Source organism: Histomonas meleagridis, assembly GCF_020186115.1.
Source record: "Histomonas meleagridis strain 2922-C6/04-10x chromosome Unknown contig_26, whole genome shotgun sequence".
In the NCBI taxonomy this organism is placed as follows: Eukaryota; Parabasalia; order Tritrichomonadida; family Dientamoebidae; genus Histomonas; species Histomonas meleagridis.
In genome coordinates this window covers 199,352-218,029 of record NW_027150837.1, presented here as the reverse complement: position 1 = coordinate 218,029, position 18,678 = coordinate 199,352, and the positions used below count along the sequence as shown (strand labels likewise).

Sequence of the window (18,678 nt, the reverse complement as noted above, 5' to 3'; positions counted from 1 at the left end):
TTTTCAACAAGTATTATTAACAGTTTTAGCACATGAGACGATATTAAATGATTTCAACAAAGCGGAAGAACTTGTCCCATTAGTTCCAGCGACATTTATTTATTTTCTTTATTGTTTAATTCGACCAGATGAAAACTTTCGAGAAGAAATTAATTATGAAAAGATCGAATCATTTGCTAAAGCTAAAAATATTGAATTAAATAATAATATATCAGATAATATTATGTTTAAACCTCCTAAATTTTCTATTCCAGATCATTTCGCAGATTTAATGTTTGAATAAACACTAATATATATTTTAAATATATTTTTCGTGTGAGAGAATTCACTTTGCAGTTCTGACAAAAAACCGCCACCCGACCAAGTCAGAGATTAAAGATGTCCGAAGAATTTAACTTCCCTAAGTTCTGGAGCAACCTTAACAACCCAGATGATGATTACGCTGTCATTGCGCTCAATGACCTTATTAAGTATATGGAAAAAGGTAATAATGCTGAAACCGCTATTCCAATAGATAATCTTGATTTAGTTCTTACAACTATTGTTGGACGTATCAACGATGAACTTTCAGACATTGTTACACCAACATTTCGAGTTATAACTTTTTTTGCGGAAAAATTACCTATTAGCCATCTTGGTCCTATGTTTGATTACATATTTGAAGAAATATCGTCAAGTGAGGCCAAAGTTATTCCACAAGTTAACTCAGTTATTCGTGTAATTTTAAATAATTCCATCACTTTTACAACAGAACGACAACAAAAGATCATTGAATCCTTATTCCCCAAGCTCGAAATCAATATCAAGCAACTTTCTGATGGTGATTTATTATTTTTATCCATGGATGTTTTATCAGTGTTAGTCGAAGTTCTTGGATCATTACTAAGTGATGATGAAATTGTCAAAGTTTTTAATTTAATTAAGCTTAAAATTGAGACAGAAAATTCAGATGTTTTATCATATACTGCATCATTAGCCAAAACATGGACAGTTTATAGTTCACCGCAACAACTTAATGAACTTCTTGAAATAATATTTGACCTTGATCAAAAAGCTAACAAAGTTACCTTACTTTCAGCAATGGTTACATATCGACCAATTCTATATCAGGAACATGTCCATCAACTTATAACCACATTCATTCCAGTTATTCAAGAAGTCGGTGATTATTATTATCAAGAGTCGCAAACTAACGAAGATTTTTCAAGTAGTGAATATTCTCAAATTATCTCATCATTAATTGAATCGATTGGCTCATTAACAAATACATTTCCAAACATTGCTAAAGAAGACTTAAATGATTTACTTGGAACAGCATTTCAATTTATGGCATATGGAGCAAACACAGATTATGGTAATGATGAACAAGAAGGCGAAGAAATGGGAATTGAAGATGAATTAGTTGAAGAACTTGATGACCCAGATGATAATGATGCAAATCTTACAGGCGATGATTCATGGAAGATACGTAAGAGTGCAATTAACTTTTGTAATATTTTAATGCATCAATTCCCAGATGATTTTTATAACACATTAATATATCAAGATGACGATGTTAATAACTTTTCAATTATTGATATACTTTTACGTGATGGTGACACAGGTGTACAAAAAGATGCAATAGAGTTCTTAAAGACTTTAACTTTCCAATATAAAGAAAACTTAGGACAAGATAACTTCGAATATTGGATTAGTACTGTTGTTGCACAAATGAAACCAGAGAAAGAACAAATCATAGAAACAATTCTTAATGTACTTTCAACAATTATTAAAATCATTGAACCAATTCCAACTTCTTTAGCAGTCACAGCATTAAATTCAATATTCCAAATCATGCAAGAATCATTTACTATTTCTATATTAAATTTCATAAGTGTAATATTAGAAATAATACAAAATGATAATGAAATTATTGAACCAATTGGTAATATATTAAACAAATTAATTAATGAAACTAAAGTTATAACACCAACGTTAGGTATTATTTCACGTTTATTTGATTATTCACGTAATAATCTTCAACCGATAATAGAAGAATTAGTACAAAAAGAAATACAAATGGTATCTGAACCAGGCGAAAAGATGACAAGTTCAATATTATCATTATGTGTATTTATAGTATCATTTCCAAACACAGATTTAGCAAAGAAATCACTTGAAGAAATTATTAATAAAATAGATAATGAAGCAGCATATAAAGTTATATCATCATCAATATCACTTATTATAGTATCCGAATCTCGAGACATGTTATCACAATATTTACAAAGATTATTTAATGAGTTTTATAATCATTTAACGAGTAAAGATACTACAATAGTATATCGATCATTATGGGCTATAAAACTTTTATTAGAATCAGAATTAGGTAATTTTAATGAACAAATTAATGAACAATTTATTTCAAGTTTAATTGAAATTATTACTAATGGAGATAGTGAATGTCAACTTTTATCATTAATTATTATGTCAATAATACCTGGAAATCAATTAATATTAAGAGATTTACAAAGGCTTTTACTTACACGACAATTTAATGATGAATATATAAATATAATATTAAAAATCATTTCGAATTGTAGTGAAGAAGAAACACATGAATTCATTCATTCATTTTTAGAAGAAGGTAAACGACTTAATAATCCACAACTAAATAAAAACATTTCACGTATAATAGGTAATACAGGTAATGAAGAATTTAGTAATAACTTATTAATACAATTCGAAAACTTAATATTAAATCCACAAACAATTTCACCTTTAATCATATTATGTATTGGAGAACTTTCGACACATATTAATGTTAGTTCTCATACAGCATTAGTAGACAAAATGTTCGAATTAGCTATAAGTTCAGATCGTTCATTATTTACATCTTCATCAGTTTGCATAGGTTTAATGTCAATTGGTTCTACTGAAACTATACTTGAGCGCTTACTTCAAACAGCTAAAGAAGATAACACGAAGACAGCTTCATGGATATTATCATTATTAACATTTTCTAATCGAATTACATCGAATATTACTGATGAACAAATCAAAGAAATCTTTGATTATTTATGTAGTGTTGCAGATTATAACAAAGAAACAGCGTCAACAATATCACAAATATTATCAATATTAATACGACATGATTATAACTTAATTAATGACTTATTAAATATATCAGCAAATAATGAACTTTCAGGACCAGTTGCATTAAGTTCGATACAATTATATTTAGAAAATGCTGAATCCGAAATCCAACTTGATATAATCAACAAAATTATACCATTAATTGATCGAACTAAACCAATATTAACGCAATATATCATTGGCTCATTAAAGATATGTTTAAATAATCCAAACATATGTCAACAAATGATTACTTTCTTTGATAAAGCATGTAGTTGTGTTGAGACATTAGAAGAACATTCATTAAGGACATACTATGGTAACACGGAAATTACTAAAGACATTGGATTAGAATTACGTACAAATGCAATTGATTCAGTGATGTTATACTTCAAATACTTAAATGATAACATCGATAAACATTTGTTATTAAATACAATTTCAACTGCATTAAGAGATAATAGTAATGATATACAATTACGTGGTTATATATTATTAGCTGATTACGCACAACAATGCGATGACATTGACGAATTACAAAACATTGTTCCGGAGGTACTGAGCATGGAGCAGAACACTATGGACAGCACGAAGTCGACGCCGGAGTTAGAAAGAGCGTACCTGAGGGCAATCGTGTGCCTCCACATGGCAACAGAGAAGCACAAAGTCGCCGAGCTCGAGCAGTGCTACGTAAGGATTAGGACCGACACGCGCGTGAAGAAGATAGAGCTCGACCTGACGTCGGTGAACGCAATCGGCGCAAGCGAAGTGAGCGTAGACGTGACAGGAAAGAACTCAGTCAACTATAAACTTATGTTAGAGATGCACCCAGAGGCGGCAACGATATTCGCAAACTGATAAATAAAATGCATATTCAAATAATTCGATTTGAAGTGGCGCAATTCAGACATGAGACCTTTTGCGAAGCGAAATCTTTGTTCCCACGAACAGACGATTATCAATTTTGATGACTCTTGTCAATGCTCGATTCAATTTGCGGCGAAGCGTGCAAACCCAAATAGTGTCCTATAAGTGCATAATTTCCGTGCAGCCATAGCACGATTTCGTCACTTTTATGTGAGCTCTCACTTGTATTATCGGTTGACAACTAATATACAAAAATATTTTATTATTTATTTAAACATCTGGAATTGAGGTCATCGATGCTTTGCTCATTTTCTTTTTCACTACTATAATAGACACAACAACAATTGCTGCCACACCAGCAACAACGCCAATTGCAATGCCGGCAATTGCGCCGCTGCCCAACGAATTGGAATTTTCGCCATTTGAGTCGCTGTTCGAATTGTCAAAGTCGTGCGTTGTGTCTTCAGACGGAGTGTCGACTTCGGACGTAGTGTCTGAAGCTACAGCAGTATCTGTGTGTGAAACATCTGATGTAATCTTTGCTTCAGATGAAGTATCTGCCGCTTCTTCAGATGTAATCTTCGTTTCTTCAGAAGAAATTTCTGTTGAAGTTATAATTGTCACCTCTTCAGATGTAATCTGTGTCTCTTCGCTTGAAACTTCAGAAGATGTGTCTGATGTAATATCTGAAGAAATATCTGATGTAATCTTAGCTTCTTCAGAAGAAGTGCCTGTCGCTTCTTCAGTGGTAATTTGTGTCTCTTCACTTGAAACTTCAGAAGAAATATCTGATGAAGTTACAACTGTCATTTCTTCAGATGTAGTTTGTGTCTCTTCACTTGAAACTTCAGAAGAAATATCTGATGAAGTTACAACTGTCATTTCTTCAGATGTAGTTTGTGTCTCTTCACTTGAAACTTCAGAAGAAATATCTGATGAAGTTACAACTGTCATTTCTTCAGATGTAGTTTGTGTCTCTTCACTTGAAACTTCAGAAGATGTACTTGTTTCTACTTCGGAAGTAATCGTTGTTTCTTCAGAAGTAGTAATATCTGATGTAGTAGAAGTTTCTTCTTCAGATTCAGTTGTTGTTTGAGATGATTCCTCATGTGTCGATTCAGAAGTCACATCTGTTTCTTCTTGAGATGTAGTTTGTGTTTCCTCACTTGAAACATCTGAAGATGTTGCAGCTTCCTCGGAAGTAGTTTCTGTTTGTGTTGTTTCGCTTTCTTTTTCAGATGTTTCTGTTGTTGTTTCAGTTGTTTCAGGTTCAGGCTCAGGTGGGACAACAGTACCTTCGCCAAGTAACTCTACTTCGTCGTCAGCGATGAAACCAGCGATTCCAACTTCTCCTTTGAAGTCTGTGATCTTTAACACGTGTTCTTTCTCTTTATCGATGCGATTTTTGACAAATAGCACAGTCATGTACAAACGCGTGTACTTACCGTTAACTCTTGATTGCTTTTGCGCTTCCGATAATTTGCTTGTATCGAATTTACCTATTTCTTGATCATCTAAATATACTTTAGCATTTCCACCAAATTCATAAAGATCGCCGATGATTCCAATGTTACTTGTTTTAGTAAATTTGAATGATATTTCTCCTTTGTCTTTAGCGATGTAACCTTTACCATTATAATATATACCAGCACGCTGTACATATAAATCTTTGATATTTATTTTAGAGTGTGTAATTGGTATAATATGATCACAAAGTGCACTTTGTTTAAATTCTATCTTACGTATTGATGTACCACCTGCATTACCATTCAGCCATTTTTCGGTATTATTATATGTAATCCATTGAAGTTTCGAACATGTATATGATTGATCGAATTTAATTTGATCATCCATTGAGTAATAATGTCCAAAATATATTTGAGAATTATCACAACGTAATTCGATTGTTGAATTCATTTTGAAATTTCCTTGGTTTGTACCTAATACGATTTCATTAAATGATATTGTTCCATTAAAATCAATTTCGAATTCTTGTGGGAATGGAATTTCTGTAACTGCACGTGTACGACACTGATCGCATTTTCCTCCATTTACTGATTTATTAATGTTTTCTCCATTTAATAATTTCGGATATTTAGAAAATGTGAAATTATCTGGCAATGGGACTACACCATTAGTACCTTTGTAACCAAAGTTCCATTTAAATGTTGGAATATTTGGAACAAAATCAATAATATCTTTCGATGAATAACCATTAAGTATTAACATATCTTTTGATATTTCATTAACATTATCAGTAAGGAATTTACCAGTGGAATCTTTAATACGATATCCAACACTTCCTCCTCCATCACCGTTTTGGTTTTGCATTACAAATTGATAATAATATTCTTTACCTTTCTCAAGTGGTACATCACTAGAGGGACAATTCTTATCATAATTAGTATGCCACTGATTCAAGCTTAATACTTTATATTGTTCATCATCAGTTGGATTACCGCTAAGTTCATTTTCACTAATGTAAAATGCTGCTTCTTCATCATGTTTCATATAAAATACATATGTACCACTCTGAGGTGGAACAAACTTACCTTTGTTAATGCATAACCATGGGAGTTTAGAAGTTTCTTTTATGTTATTAATTACAATTCCCTCTGTTGCATAAGTTGATGAAGGTTCTTTGCCTTGGATAGTACTGAATGTCTTTGATAAATCATTAGCTGTAAATGAAACTTTATGATATTCGAGTGTTTCACCATATTGTACTACTGGTTGTATTTTGACAACACAAATTGTTTCTTCTTTATTCTCTTTATCACGATATACTACATAAAACTTATTAAGTAATTTATCTTTTGGTGTATAATCATAAGTGCCTTCTTCAACTTCTGTAAATGTAGCATTTTCACCTCCATAATATTTAACAAATTCAAAGTCGTGCATTCCATATTTAGCTCTTGTTAACATATCGCGAATAAAGTATAATCGAGTTGTATGGCCGGCTGGTACTTGATATGGTCTTGCTGTTTCTGTTTCGACACCATCAATTAGGTAACCACATTGGTACACAAGTGCAACTGGATGAAATTCTTTGTAATTTTGTTTTTTAAGTTCTTCAATTGCTTCTGGCTTATATATACTTGTATCCTCAATTTTTGCTCTTGGTATCTTATCTGCATAAGATGTGAAATAAGGAATTAAATTTCTTTGAAGTACTTTACATGCAGTAAAGAAATATCTTGCAGGTCTTGTATATGAAGATGGATCGTTGTCTTTGTATGTGTAATAAGTATTATATCTGGAAGCATGAATGATTTCTAATGTTTTCTCTTGACCAAATGCATACATCAAGTTTGCAAATAATGTTAAAAGTAGTTTATCACCCTTCTCACTATAAGTAAGAATGCCATTTTGATGTGTTACAAATGACCATGAATCAGATGTTGTTGCAGTCATTGTACCATCGCCTTTAGGTTTACGTGTAGAACTAATTGGTGTATAAAGTGAATATATAATTATTGCATAAATATTGTTTGTTACTTCATCAGATTTATCGAATCCCCAGTCTTGAAAATGATGACCATATTCATGAATCATTCCCCAACATCCTTTTCGTTGTGATTGATGGCTTACTATTGAACTTGCCCAATGATTTGGTGCATGAATATTATTTCCTCCAATTGTTGCATATGCTTCGCCTAAACTAACATATGAATCCACGTACCAATAGTTTGGATTCTTAACTCTTCCATCACTTCGGCGATCATTATTTGCAATTTCTCCTGCGCTATATGTGATTACACTCATGCCACGTAAGAAGGCCATGGCATCATTTAATTGTACTGTGTTACGTACTAATGATGACGAAAGTTGAACATGAATTGCACCTGTATCTAAAAATGCATAAGCACCTGGATATTGTCTTATTTGTTCTTCCCACTCTTCATCTGATGTAACGCCATAAACAAAATGTGGAGCTAAAACTACACCTGAAATATTCATTTCAAAATTATTTTGAAATTTGTCAATATTAAAGGTAAATATAAGATTTCCTCCAAGTGGCCAACCAAATTTTGTTATACGGCCTGTAGTAGGTTTGAGATCTGTAGTACACCTTAAAGAAGGATAACGGTCAATTACTTGTGATGCTGAAACTTTTACATCTTCTGCATGTGTGTTAACTGAAAGTTTGACTGCGTTTGCATGGCCTTCTGGAAGTTCAATTGTAATTAACTCGCCTGGTGGTACATATAAAGCTGTAGTATGTTGACTAGCATATCTTGGATTGAAAATGTAACGAACTTTGTAACGTGGTGCTTTGTCAATTGCGTCTTTATCTCCGATTAAATTTTGAATTCCAACAGGATGGGCATAAAGATCATCTTGTGTAAGATCTGGTGAATTCCTACAGAAGTCTTCTTTCATTGCTGTTGCTTCTTGCTGACAGCGTTCTTGTTCTGATGGATAATGACCTGGATAACCATATTGATGGTCTAAAATTTTTGGATATTTATCAGGATATAAATTACGGAGTAATGAAAATGGTTTTACATTTGCGGGCTTTGTAACTTCTTCAAGAATTTCATAACTATCAAATTCTTGTGCTTGAACAGTGTCTGTGCCTGGATAACCAAAAGCCGATTTAGTGTAGCATTGGCTATGCACAAAAAAGATAGCAAGTAACGAAAAGAATGCAATCATAATTCTGTATCTTCTTGGAACTGACTTCATATTTTTGACCCCTTATCAAAAATGTTCGAATTTGAACGCAATTACAATACAAAATTGTTAATTTACCAGGTTTTTGAATGTATATCGTTAATGATGGCATTTCAAAAACCTGGTGACATTCAAATCTCGTTGTAACGACTTTAAATCCATTGAAAATTGGTGAGCGATTTATATTTATTCAAATAACCGCCTTCATCCAGAAACCCAATTTTTCAGTTGATTTGACTTCGAGAAAATTTTTGAGATGAATTTATTTTGAACATTATGAAGAAAATAAGATCATTTGATAAGAGTAATCAAATCAAATCATCTATTTGATGTATTTGGGCGATTTCTTTAATTCACATACATGTTGTATATCTTATTCTCTTGAAGCTATGATTGGAAACATAAAATTCTTGAACCAAGCATTGCAAAAAAAACTACCAGAGTGAGCATTTTGTACATTATATGTTTAAATATAAATTAGCAATTCATTCAAAGAAATTTGATTTTGTAAGAGCCTTACCAAATCATGAAGAACTTTCAAAGAATAATTGGCAACTTTATAAAAAACTAATTAAAGCAGGACATAATTCCAAAATTGAGTGAGTGACGATCACTGCTCATTCAAAAAGTCCTACATATATCTGTTCTTAGTTAAATTTTTTCCCCGAAGTAAATTTTTTTTGACCACAAAGTAATTTAACTATTCCTGTGTGACCACTTTTAGATGATAATATAAGTGCTGTCCAAAATATTTGAGATAATTTCAAAATATTATTTTAAAATATAAAATCATTAAAATAAATTCTAAATAAAATAAATAAATATCTTTAGCATTAATATCAATACCTTCTTGTTTAAGAAGTAATTGAACTATTTCTATATGACCATTTGAAGACGCTAAAATAAGTGCTGTATAAAATAACGTAAATAATTCCCAAAAATTATTTTGAAATATCAAATAATTAAAACAAACACAAAATAAAACAAATAAATAGTTTTATCATTAATATCAAATCCTTTTTGTTCAAGAAGTAATTTCACTATTTCTATATAATTATATTTAGTTGCATACATGAGTGCTGTTTTAAATAATTTAAATAATTTCCAAATATTATTTTGAAATATCAAATTATTAAAATAAATTTTATCTTTAGCATTAATATCAATACCTTCATGTTCAAGAAGTAATTTAACTGTTTCTGTATGACCATTCGAAGATGCCCATATAAGTGCTGTATTAAATAATTTAAACAATTTTCAATTATGATTTTGAAATATAAAATTTTTTAAATAAATATTAAATAAAACAAATAAATATCTTTAGCATTAATATCAATTCCTTTTTTTTTTTATTAAAAATTCAACAAGTTCTACATAATTAAATGTTATTACAGAAAGCAAAATATCTTTTGGTATTTGATTTTTCTTCAAAAAAAAATTAACAAGAAAAATATTTCCATATGATGCTGCTTCTTTAATGATATTTTCAGTTATTTTCATCCCTTTGTATTCTAAAAGCGATAGTATCTCAAAATTGCAAAAACAAATTGCTTTCTTTCCCAATTCTTCGATATCATCAATTTTAATAATTTTATTTTCATAAAGATATTCAAAGACATCATTTCTACGGAATTCAATTGCAGTTTCATATGCATCTTCAAATGACGAATGATTTTGTTCACATAAATGAATAATTTCTTCATTTCCACCTGCAACTGCATATTTACCTGTGTTTTCTACTTTTGCACCATTCACAAGTAAATATTTAAAACATTTTATAGAAGAAAAAAATGCTGCATAATCAATTAATGAAACATTTCTTTGATTAATAAAATCACATCTTTCATAAAGTGATGGTTCAATTATTTGATTAAAATCAAAAATTTGATTGTGATGATATTTCTTGAAGTTTTTTCTATTTCATCATTTCGAATGATTTTTGCAATTTCATTCGGATTGACTCCTTCTTTAACATATTTCTTATGAAGTTTAAAAATCATTCTTTGTAAGTTCTTCATAATTTTGAAAAAACTGTGAAGCAATATCTAAATTTGTGTAATGATAAATTTCATCTTTTGTCATAAAGTGAGCAAAATATAATGTATTTTTTGGAAAGTTTGAATCAATTAATTTATCTTCAATCATTTTTTCTAAAATGTAGTATGATTCTTGTGAATAAGAGTTTTCTATAAGAAGAAATTCTTTGAATCCTTTGATAATTTGATATTTACTTTTTAATAATTCCTCTTCTTTTGTTTCAAGATTTTTTAAATAATTTATATACAAGCATGGATCTCGCTTAGGTAGAAAACAGTGTGAAAATATTATTTGATAAATCAGAAGATGAAAAGAATTAGGAAAGTTTTCATCAAAAAAATTCAAGAGTTGAAATAACTAAGTTTTCAATATTTTCATAATTTAATTTTGATATTATATGTTCTACCGATTGATAAATATTTTGATTCTCTTCATATTGTTTTTTATTGGATAATTCCATTTGAAAAAAATAAACCATATAACCGTTTTTGAGTCATCGACCGTTTATATTGATTATACAAAAATTGACGGAGGTTAAGAATACCGATCAAAATCCACATAAAAATACAGGATGCTTTTAAAATTTCAAAGAAACGATAATCATACTTTCATAATAAACCATTGAACATTATTCCATTTAGTTTTACTGTAATATGAAGTAAATTCAATGCCAACAAATTCTGTTAAAGAAATAGGAAATGCACTTTAAGGGAACTGAAAAAAAATTCAATTATTGTCAAAGCAATTTCAAACTTTGAGAAACTTCAAATGATTGATGAAAAGTGAAGTGACATGGGGCACCCTGTTTCGAATAAACGTACAAATATTTTTCATGTGCACAATTTTAAGCGCTGGAAATACAGATAATTATCGTTTATGTCGACCTGGTTCAGAAATGCTAGCTGAAATTCCAAAATGCACCAAAAGATATAATTATGTTTTCAAGTGAGATGTGTCATAACCTTTTTTACACGAAATCTAAAATTTGGTATGGTTGTGGTAGTAATGAATGTGGCGAATTATGTGAATCAAGTGGTAAAGATTTGAAAGAATTAACAGAACTTAAAGGACTTGAAGGATTTGAAGCAAAATATTTTGTTTGTGGTTCAAATTATTCAGCCATTATAACTTTAGATGGTTCATTATATGTTATGGGTGAAACATATTCAACAGAACCTACAAAACTTCCTATAAATCAAAAAATTACGTTTGTTTCAGGAGGATGGAATTCATTAATAGCAATTCCAGAAGGTTTAGGTATTTATTATTGTATTGATGGAGATCAAAATATTCAATTTGCATGTCCTACTATTAAATTTATAGATTGTGGAGTTGGAATGAGTCATTTTGTCTCACTTACTAATGAAGGAGAAGTTTATACGTGGGGCGAAGGTAATGCATGTGGACAAGGCGATGATTTTTATAGTTCACTTCAACTAAAGTCAACTTAACAGAAGATGTTAAAATTTCACGTGTATTTGCATCGACATATAATACATTTCTAGTTGATGAAAATAATTTTATTTGGGTCACAGGTTATAATGATGATGGAATGGGAGGACTTGGCGAAATAGAAAAAACATCGAATTTTATTAAATTGAAACAATTTACACATAATAAAATTGTTCAAATTTGTGGTGGACGTTATATGAATTATGTATTAACTAACAAAGGGGAATTATTTTCTAGTGGAAATGGGGAAGATTATAAATTACTTCAAGAAGATGATAATAATTATAATGAATTTCATGCATGTCAACTTACGAAAGACAAAAACGTATGTTATATTTCGTCTGGTTCAGAACATATTATCATTGGAATTAATATGAACGACGAAATGATAAATGACATCAACGACAAAAGAGAGAAATCGAATAATTTGTCGTCAAAGTGCTGTAATTTATTATAAAAAATTCTTTATTCAAGATAATCGTCTTCGTTCTCATTAATTATATCAATACTTCGTTGTGCATCGATAAATAGTATCGACGCTTCTTCAACGTCTTCGACTTCGACTGTGTCGCGTTGGTCCGCATCCGCCAATATGTTACACGGCGTAAGTAATTGCAGCGCATAACGCAGCGACTTGTCGACAGATAACTCGACAAGCTTCCCAAGCGCTTCTTCAGTGACATTAATCTTTTCTGTGTTTGCGCGAACTTGGATAATTTGCCGCATTTCGTCTTCGTTGTATCCAAGCGTCCGAATGATCAAAAGGCGGTCGAGTAAGTCGAGCGGTATTCCGTGCGGCGACTCAATGTCTGTGCCGACGATTTTCGATTTACCTCTGTTAGTCGCAAAGATTACAATCGGCGCAAGCGAAGACTCTAACGCGCGATTCAGAAATGAGAAACATTCGACGTCAAGTGTGTGCACTTCATCAATGAATAGAACGCCTGGAACAAGCTCTGCAACGCCCTGATCAATGAACTTGTTGACAACTTTGTTCACTTCGCTTCGTAACTTTTCGGTAATTTCGGTCTTCTTCGTGCGAACAATTTGCGACATAACTGAACTGAAGTCATTGCCGCCGCTTTGAGGGCGCGCATTCGCTAAGTCTAAGTCATGCAAAGTGACGTTTTTGGACAACTTCTTTACGCTTGTGAACATCGCCTTTCGGTATCGGAACAAATTTATCAGCTTCGAGATCTGCATCTGATACATAGCGATCGCAGCGACCAACGCGATGCACTGTGCCACTGTTGGTTTCAATGTAAATGACATCGCCAACAGAAATTTTGTTCTTTTGCATTTGTTCATATATTGATGGATCAAGGCGAAGTGTCGTTTTGTTTTTGACTGTTTCAAGTGTAACTTTGACTTCTGTAACTGATTTACCATACCCACCTGTGGTGTTGGCAGTTTCAATTGGTGTAATGTCATTAACGACTCCTTCATAAACTTCCCGAATGGTACATCTTCCCCAAGTTCTTGTGAAATACCAGTGCAATAGCTGTTTTACCTGTAGCTGGCGCACCAACAAATAAAACTGCACGCCCTGCCATTCGTTTCTTTTTAATTAATTCGACAATAATACCTGCTGCTTCACGTGCATTACACTGTCCAATAAAACCTGACTTAGATGGAACTGGAACTCCATCTTCAAGTCCAAGTCCATGAAGATGTGAATGCGTTGCAACACGTTGTTCTCGTTCTGTGCTTGATACTGTTTGAATCTTGACTCTTCCAGACATAATAAGTGGTCGAATGTCATAACCGTAGTTTGCTTCACTTGAGTGTAAACGGTCTCCATAAAAATCCGTTTAATTTTGACTAGCTTTAGTTGAAGCAAAAAGTGGCAATTGGCTGGTGATAAGCTTTTGTTTTCGTGAACACAGGTGTCATAAACAGCTAACACAATGAGAACTCATGGCTGGATTTCATTCGTGATTTCTACAATTAAGTTCTCAAAAATTTTTATTAATTTTAAATCTTCAATACAATTTTTTGTTTCTTTTTCTTTAAAAAATGTTTTTCTCTGTTTAATTACTTTAAGTTTAATTGTCTAACTGAGTTATCACAAGTTTAAAGTTATTTTTGATTTAAAAATTTACAAATTAAATCTAATTGATACAATTTATTTCATGTTACATTGTTCAAGTCCAATTTTGTTGGTGCTCGCGTATCATTGTCTCCAACATATCACTGTATGTTTCGAGTTCGTTCACTTCTTCTTCTCTTTCGATCGAAGTTTTCATTTTTTCTTTCAGTTCGTTTGCGATGTTTTGTCTTTTGCTTGCGTTTTGTGCGCTGAACACTTCTGCGCTCTGCAGTGCGCTCTCTGTTTCCTTCTGCGAGTTCTTTTCCACTTCTGAACTCTTCGCTCCAAATTCATTTTATCCATAACCATCGATTTATATTTCGTCGATATTTCTGAATTTTTGTATTTTTGCGTAATTTCTTCGTTTGGCGTCGAGTGACTTCTTCATTGTCATCGCGTTCGCGTTCGTTATTTCGTTTTTGCTTCTGCAAACTTTAACATCTTCGATGAGCTGCATCACTTCAGGACGATATCTGTTCCGCGCACCGCTCAGCTGAACCTCCGTTTCGTTTTTTCCTGTTGTTCATGCTCGCGCGCCGCCGCCTGACGTTGTCGCGCTTCGCATGAACTTTGTCGAGTTCCATTTGCTTCATGCGAATGCGTTCGTTCATTTCTTTAACTTTGTTCTCACATTCGTTCGTAACTTCTTTCCTCGCGGCGCTCTGCATAATCTTCTTTCCGAAGCTCTTTCGCAACATTTCCAATTTCAGTACGAAGAAGTGTTATTCGTTCACTTTTACGTTCGTTTTCATGTTGCGTTTCTTCAATTTGTTTATGGAGTGACACAATGTCTGAGTGCATGGCATTGACTGACGTGCGAAGTTCTTCTGCATGAACGCGTTCTGCTTCTTGATCGTGAATAAGCGTTTGCTGATAACGAATTGTTTCTGCCTGTGACTTCTGTTTGCGTTGATGAATTACTGTAATTGTATTGTTTGAGTTTGAAGACTTCAATCGGATTTGGAACTGCAGAAATTGTCGTGCGGAAAACTTTCGACATTTGAAGTGTTACATGCGAATTCGGATGCTGGATATTATTACGAAGTGTTTCGTTGCGCTGTTTGAGCTCTTTGTACATTTTCATGCGCTCATTCGTTTGCTTCTGCACTTGCGAAAGTTGACTTATAAGTTCTTCTTTGCTGATTTGCTCTTTTTCTTCGCGAAGTTTTGGTATTAACTGCGAAAGTGACTGATTCTTACTGCGAACAAATGCTTCGCCGTCCGATGAATCAGACGAATACTCAGTGGAAACATTCGAAGTAATTTGCTTTGTGCTTAAATTGTTTCGCTTGCTTTTATTTGCTAATTCGTTGGATTTTTTATCGTCATTTGTTTGTAATACTTCGCTATGAACTGTTTCATAATTTGATAATTTTTTACTGTTTTGTTTACTACTATTGTTATGATTTGAATTTTGTTTACTGTTTTTATGTGAATTGCGATTTATTTCATTGGAATTAGTACTACTGTCTGAAGATATTTGCTTGGAAACATTTGTATTGTTATTTTCTTTTGTTGACTTTATTTGATTTCTATTGTATTTATTATTGTCATTTTCTTTTGGATTTTTTCTGTTTTTATTTTTCATGTGATTTAATTTCGCGGTTTAATTCGTTTGAATCACTTTCTGTTGAATTTCGATTAATAATTTTTGATTTATTATTTTCTTTTGATTCTTTTTGTACACTTTTATCATATTTGTGATCACTTATACTTTTTGTTGAATTTTTTCTAATTTTTTTTCATCTGATTCAGATTCGCGTTTTGTACTTGAATCACTGTCTGATGAATTTCTATTTGAAATTTTTGTTTTGCTATTTCCTTTTGATTCTTTTTGTGTATTTTTATCATATTTGTGATCATTTATACTTTTTGTTGAATTTTTTCTGATTTTGTTTTCATCTGATTCAGATTTGATTTCGTGTTTTGTTTCACTTGAATCACTTGCTGATGAATTTCTATTCGTAATTTTTGTTTTGTTATTTAATTTTGTTGAATTTATTTTCTTTTTATTATTTATATTTTCGTTATATTTTTCTTTTTCATTTTTATCGTTTAATATTTCTTCATCGCTATGAATTCGTTTTCCATTTTTTGATGAAAATTTTTGTCTGTTTTCATTATGTAACTTTGATTTTACTGCTTCAGAATCACTCATTTCATTATTTGCATTCATAACTTTTCGCTTTGGTTTTGTTTCATTTGATTCTGATTCATTGTATTCACTTTCGCTTTCGTTGATGTTCCTGATTTTCGAATTTTGATTTTTTACTTTTTCACTTTTAATTTCATTGCTTTGTTTCATATTTTTTAGTTTTTTATCTTTGTTAATTGATTCGATTTCTTCATCTGATGAATTAATCGCCTGTTTGCTACGTATATATTCATTATCACTTTCGTACTCGTACTCATATTCATATTCTTGTTCGTTATCACTATCAAACATAACTTTACTATGTCGAATGAGAACTGTTTCGTTTCCTTTTTTCTTTTCTTTATATTTATATTCATTATTTGTTCCAATTTCGCGTCTTGTGATAATTCGTTTTCCTGTTAATGGGTCAACGCTTTCTGTGTCTTCGTATGTAATTCCTTTACTACTTTCAACAATGTGAACACGAACGAATTCATTCGAATTTCGATCATTTACATCTTCAAATTCATTTATATAAATTGGTTCCATTTCATTCATTTGCACAGGCACGCGCCTTCTGCTTCGTATTGTTTCGCCGTCTGAGAGCTCGTCGTAGCCGTACTCGTATTCGTACTCTTCGCCTTCTTCATTACGAACGCGACTTCTTCGCGAAAGAACTTTTTTCGCCTGTTTCGCGACTCTTTTTGCATTTGTAAAGTAAACTGAAATTATTTGTTGAAGAAGTTCGATGTGTTACATTTTGCTGTTTAGTTTCGGATGTTTCGTTATGTTTATTATTTTCTTTCGTAAGTTCTTTTTCATAAATTTGTTTTCGATTTTGTATATTTTCATTTGGAAATGTTTTCGAATAATTTCGTTTCATTTCTTTATTATGTTGTGATTTCATTTGTTTATCTGTAACATCGCTGTTCTTTCTTTCGTTTGAAGTTATTTTTTTATTCGTTTTAATTTTATCATTTAAAGTGGAATTGCAATGTGTTAAATTTTCATTAGAATTAATTTGAAAAGTGTTTTGTTGACTTTTGTTACTTATATTCATATTATGTGATGAAGAATGTGGAAGTGTGCGCGCATGCGAAACATGATCAGTGCCAAGCCACCCAAACTTACGAATTGAAAGCTCACGCATCATGTTTATGTCAAGATCGAAGTCAGAAATGTTTTTGTTGTGAAGTAAATCAAGAAGAAGTGAAATTTGTTGTTGAAGATCTGAATTACTATTGTAAAGAAATTGAACTTTCTCTTGGACAATATGAAGGGCGCAATCGAGCATTGAGAACTTTGGTTTCCCAACAATGTGTTTCAGTTTTTCAAGACTTGAAGAAGAAGACGAATGAATTTTTTGGAAATTTCGAAGTTTTTTCAAATAAGGTGAAAATTCACTATCCGAAAGAAGTGCTTCTTTACAATTATTTGCTTGCTTTGTAAATTGATCTGCTTCTTCTTCAAGTGATTTAATTTGTGATTGCTTTTCTTCAAGTTTTTCTTCTAAATTAATTAGTTCTTGATCTAAATGATATAAATCAATCCCAAGTGTTGAATTATAATTTGAAATTTCTTTTAATTGTTGTGCAAGTTCTTGACTTTGAATACCAATTTCAATGTTTTTATTTTGTAATGAAATAACTTCATTAGAAAGCATTTGAATTTCATTATTTGCAGTAGAATCACTTGAATTCACATTTTCCATAAAAATAAGAAAAAGTACGTTATTAAATAACGTATTTTACATATGTAGAAAATGACTTGCAAATTCAATAAAAAAACAATTATTGGTTTGTTGAGAGAATGAAAATATGAAAGCCTTGTAGAAAAAAAGAGTAATATGGAATTTATTTAATGCAACTATATAAAATTTCGTTAATCTTGAAATTAAATTATTTATAAAATTGGTGAGTATATGAACGAAACCAAAATTCTCAAAATGCATTAATGACATACTCATGTTATTGTCATTTATGTAATAGTTTTTGTTATTTTTAAACTCTTGGAAATCTTAGGATGAACAACACAAAGCCTTCTATATGAAAATAACTTTTTTCTGGGGAAAACAGTTTTTGACCATTTAAATATACCCATTTTTACCTTTTATTCGTACAAACGATAGGGTTTGAATCAAACATAGTTTGTTATTATTTGTGAATAAAATGATCGGCAGGAAATTGAATGCATTGAATATTTTCCCACAAATCCAAAAAATCAGATCAAAATAAACTGAAATAATTGAATTCGTTTTTGACCATTGAAATGTATTCAAATTTTATTTTGTTGTAATATAACAAAA

General features: G+C 31.4%; 5 protein-coding genes across 5 annotated transcripts; 1 reads left to right on the top strand and 4 right to left on the bottom strand.

Moving 5' to 3' along the window:
• Positions 1-378: 378 nt before the first annotated feature.
• GO595_004284 (uncharacterized protein) lies at positions 379-3,972 on the top strand (the record flags this gene model as incomplete). Its single annotated transcript, XM_067917398.1, has 1 exon — positions 379-3,972. One exon carries the CDS (start codon positions 379-381, stop codon positions 3,970-3,972), a length of 3,594 nt encoding a protein of 1,197 aa, XP_067775408.1.
• Positions 3,973-4,251: 279 nt separating this feature from the next.
• On the bottom strand, positions 4,252-8,673 carry GO595_004283 (Immuno-dominant variable surface antigen-like; the record flags this gene model as incomplete). Its single annotated transcript, XM_067917397.1, has 1 exon — positions 4,252-8,673. One exon carries the CDS (start codon positions 8,671-8,673, stop codon positions 4,252-4,254), a length of 4,422 nt encoding a protein of 1,473 aa, XP_067775407.1.
• A 3,942-nt stretch (positions 8,674-12,615) lies between these two features.
• On the bottom strand, positions 12,616-13,308 carry GO595_004282 (RuvB-like 1; the record flags this gene model as incomplete). The annotated part of the gene is made up of 1 exon (XM_067917396.1): positions 12,616-13,308. One exon carries the CDS (start codon positions 13,306-13,308, stop codon positions 12,616-12,618), a length of 693 nt encoding a protein of 230 aa, XP_067775406.1.
• A 284-nt stretch (positions 13,309-13,592) lies between these two features.
• GO595_004281 (RuvB-like 1) lies at positions 13,593-13,892 on the bottom strand (the record flags this gene model as incomplete). The annotated part of the gene is made up of 1 exon (XM_067917395.1): positions 13,593-13,892. The coding sequence occupies one exon, from the start codon at positions 13,890-13,892 to the stop codon at positions 13,593-13,595; it is 300 nt and encodes a 99-aa protein (XP_067775405.1).
• A 1,119-nt stretch (positions 13,893-15,011) lies between these two features.
• Positions 15,012-15,323, bottom strand: GO595_004280 (uncharacterized protein; the record flags this gene model as incomplete). The annotated part of the gene is made up of 1 exon (XM_067917394.1): positions 15,012-15,323. The coding sequence occupies one exon, from the start codon at positions 15,321-15,323 to the stop codon at positions 15,012-15,014; it is 312 nt and encodes a 103-aa protein (XP_067775404.1).
• Positions 15,324-18,678: the final 3,355 nt, after the last annotated feature.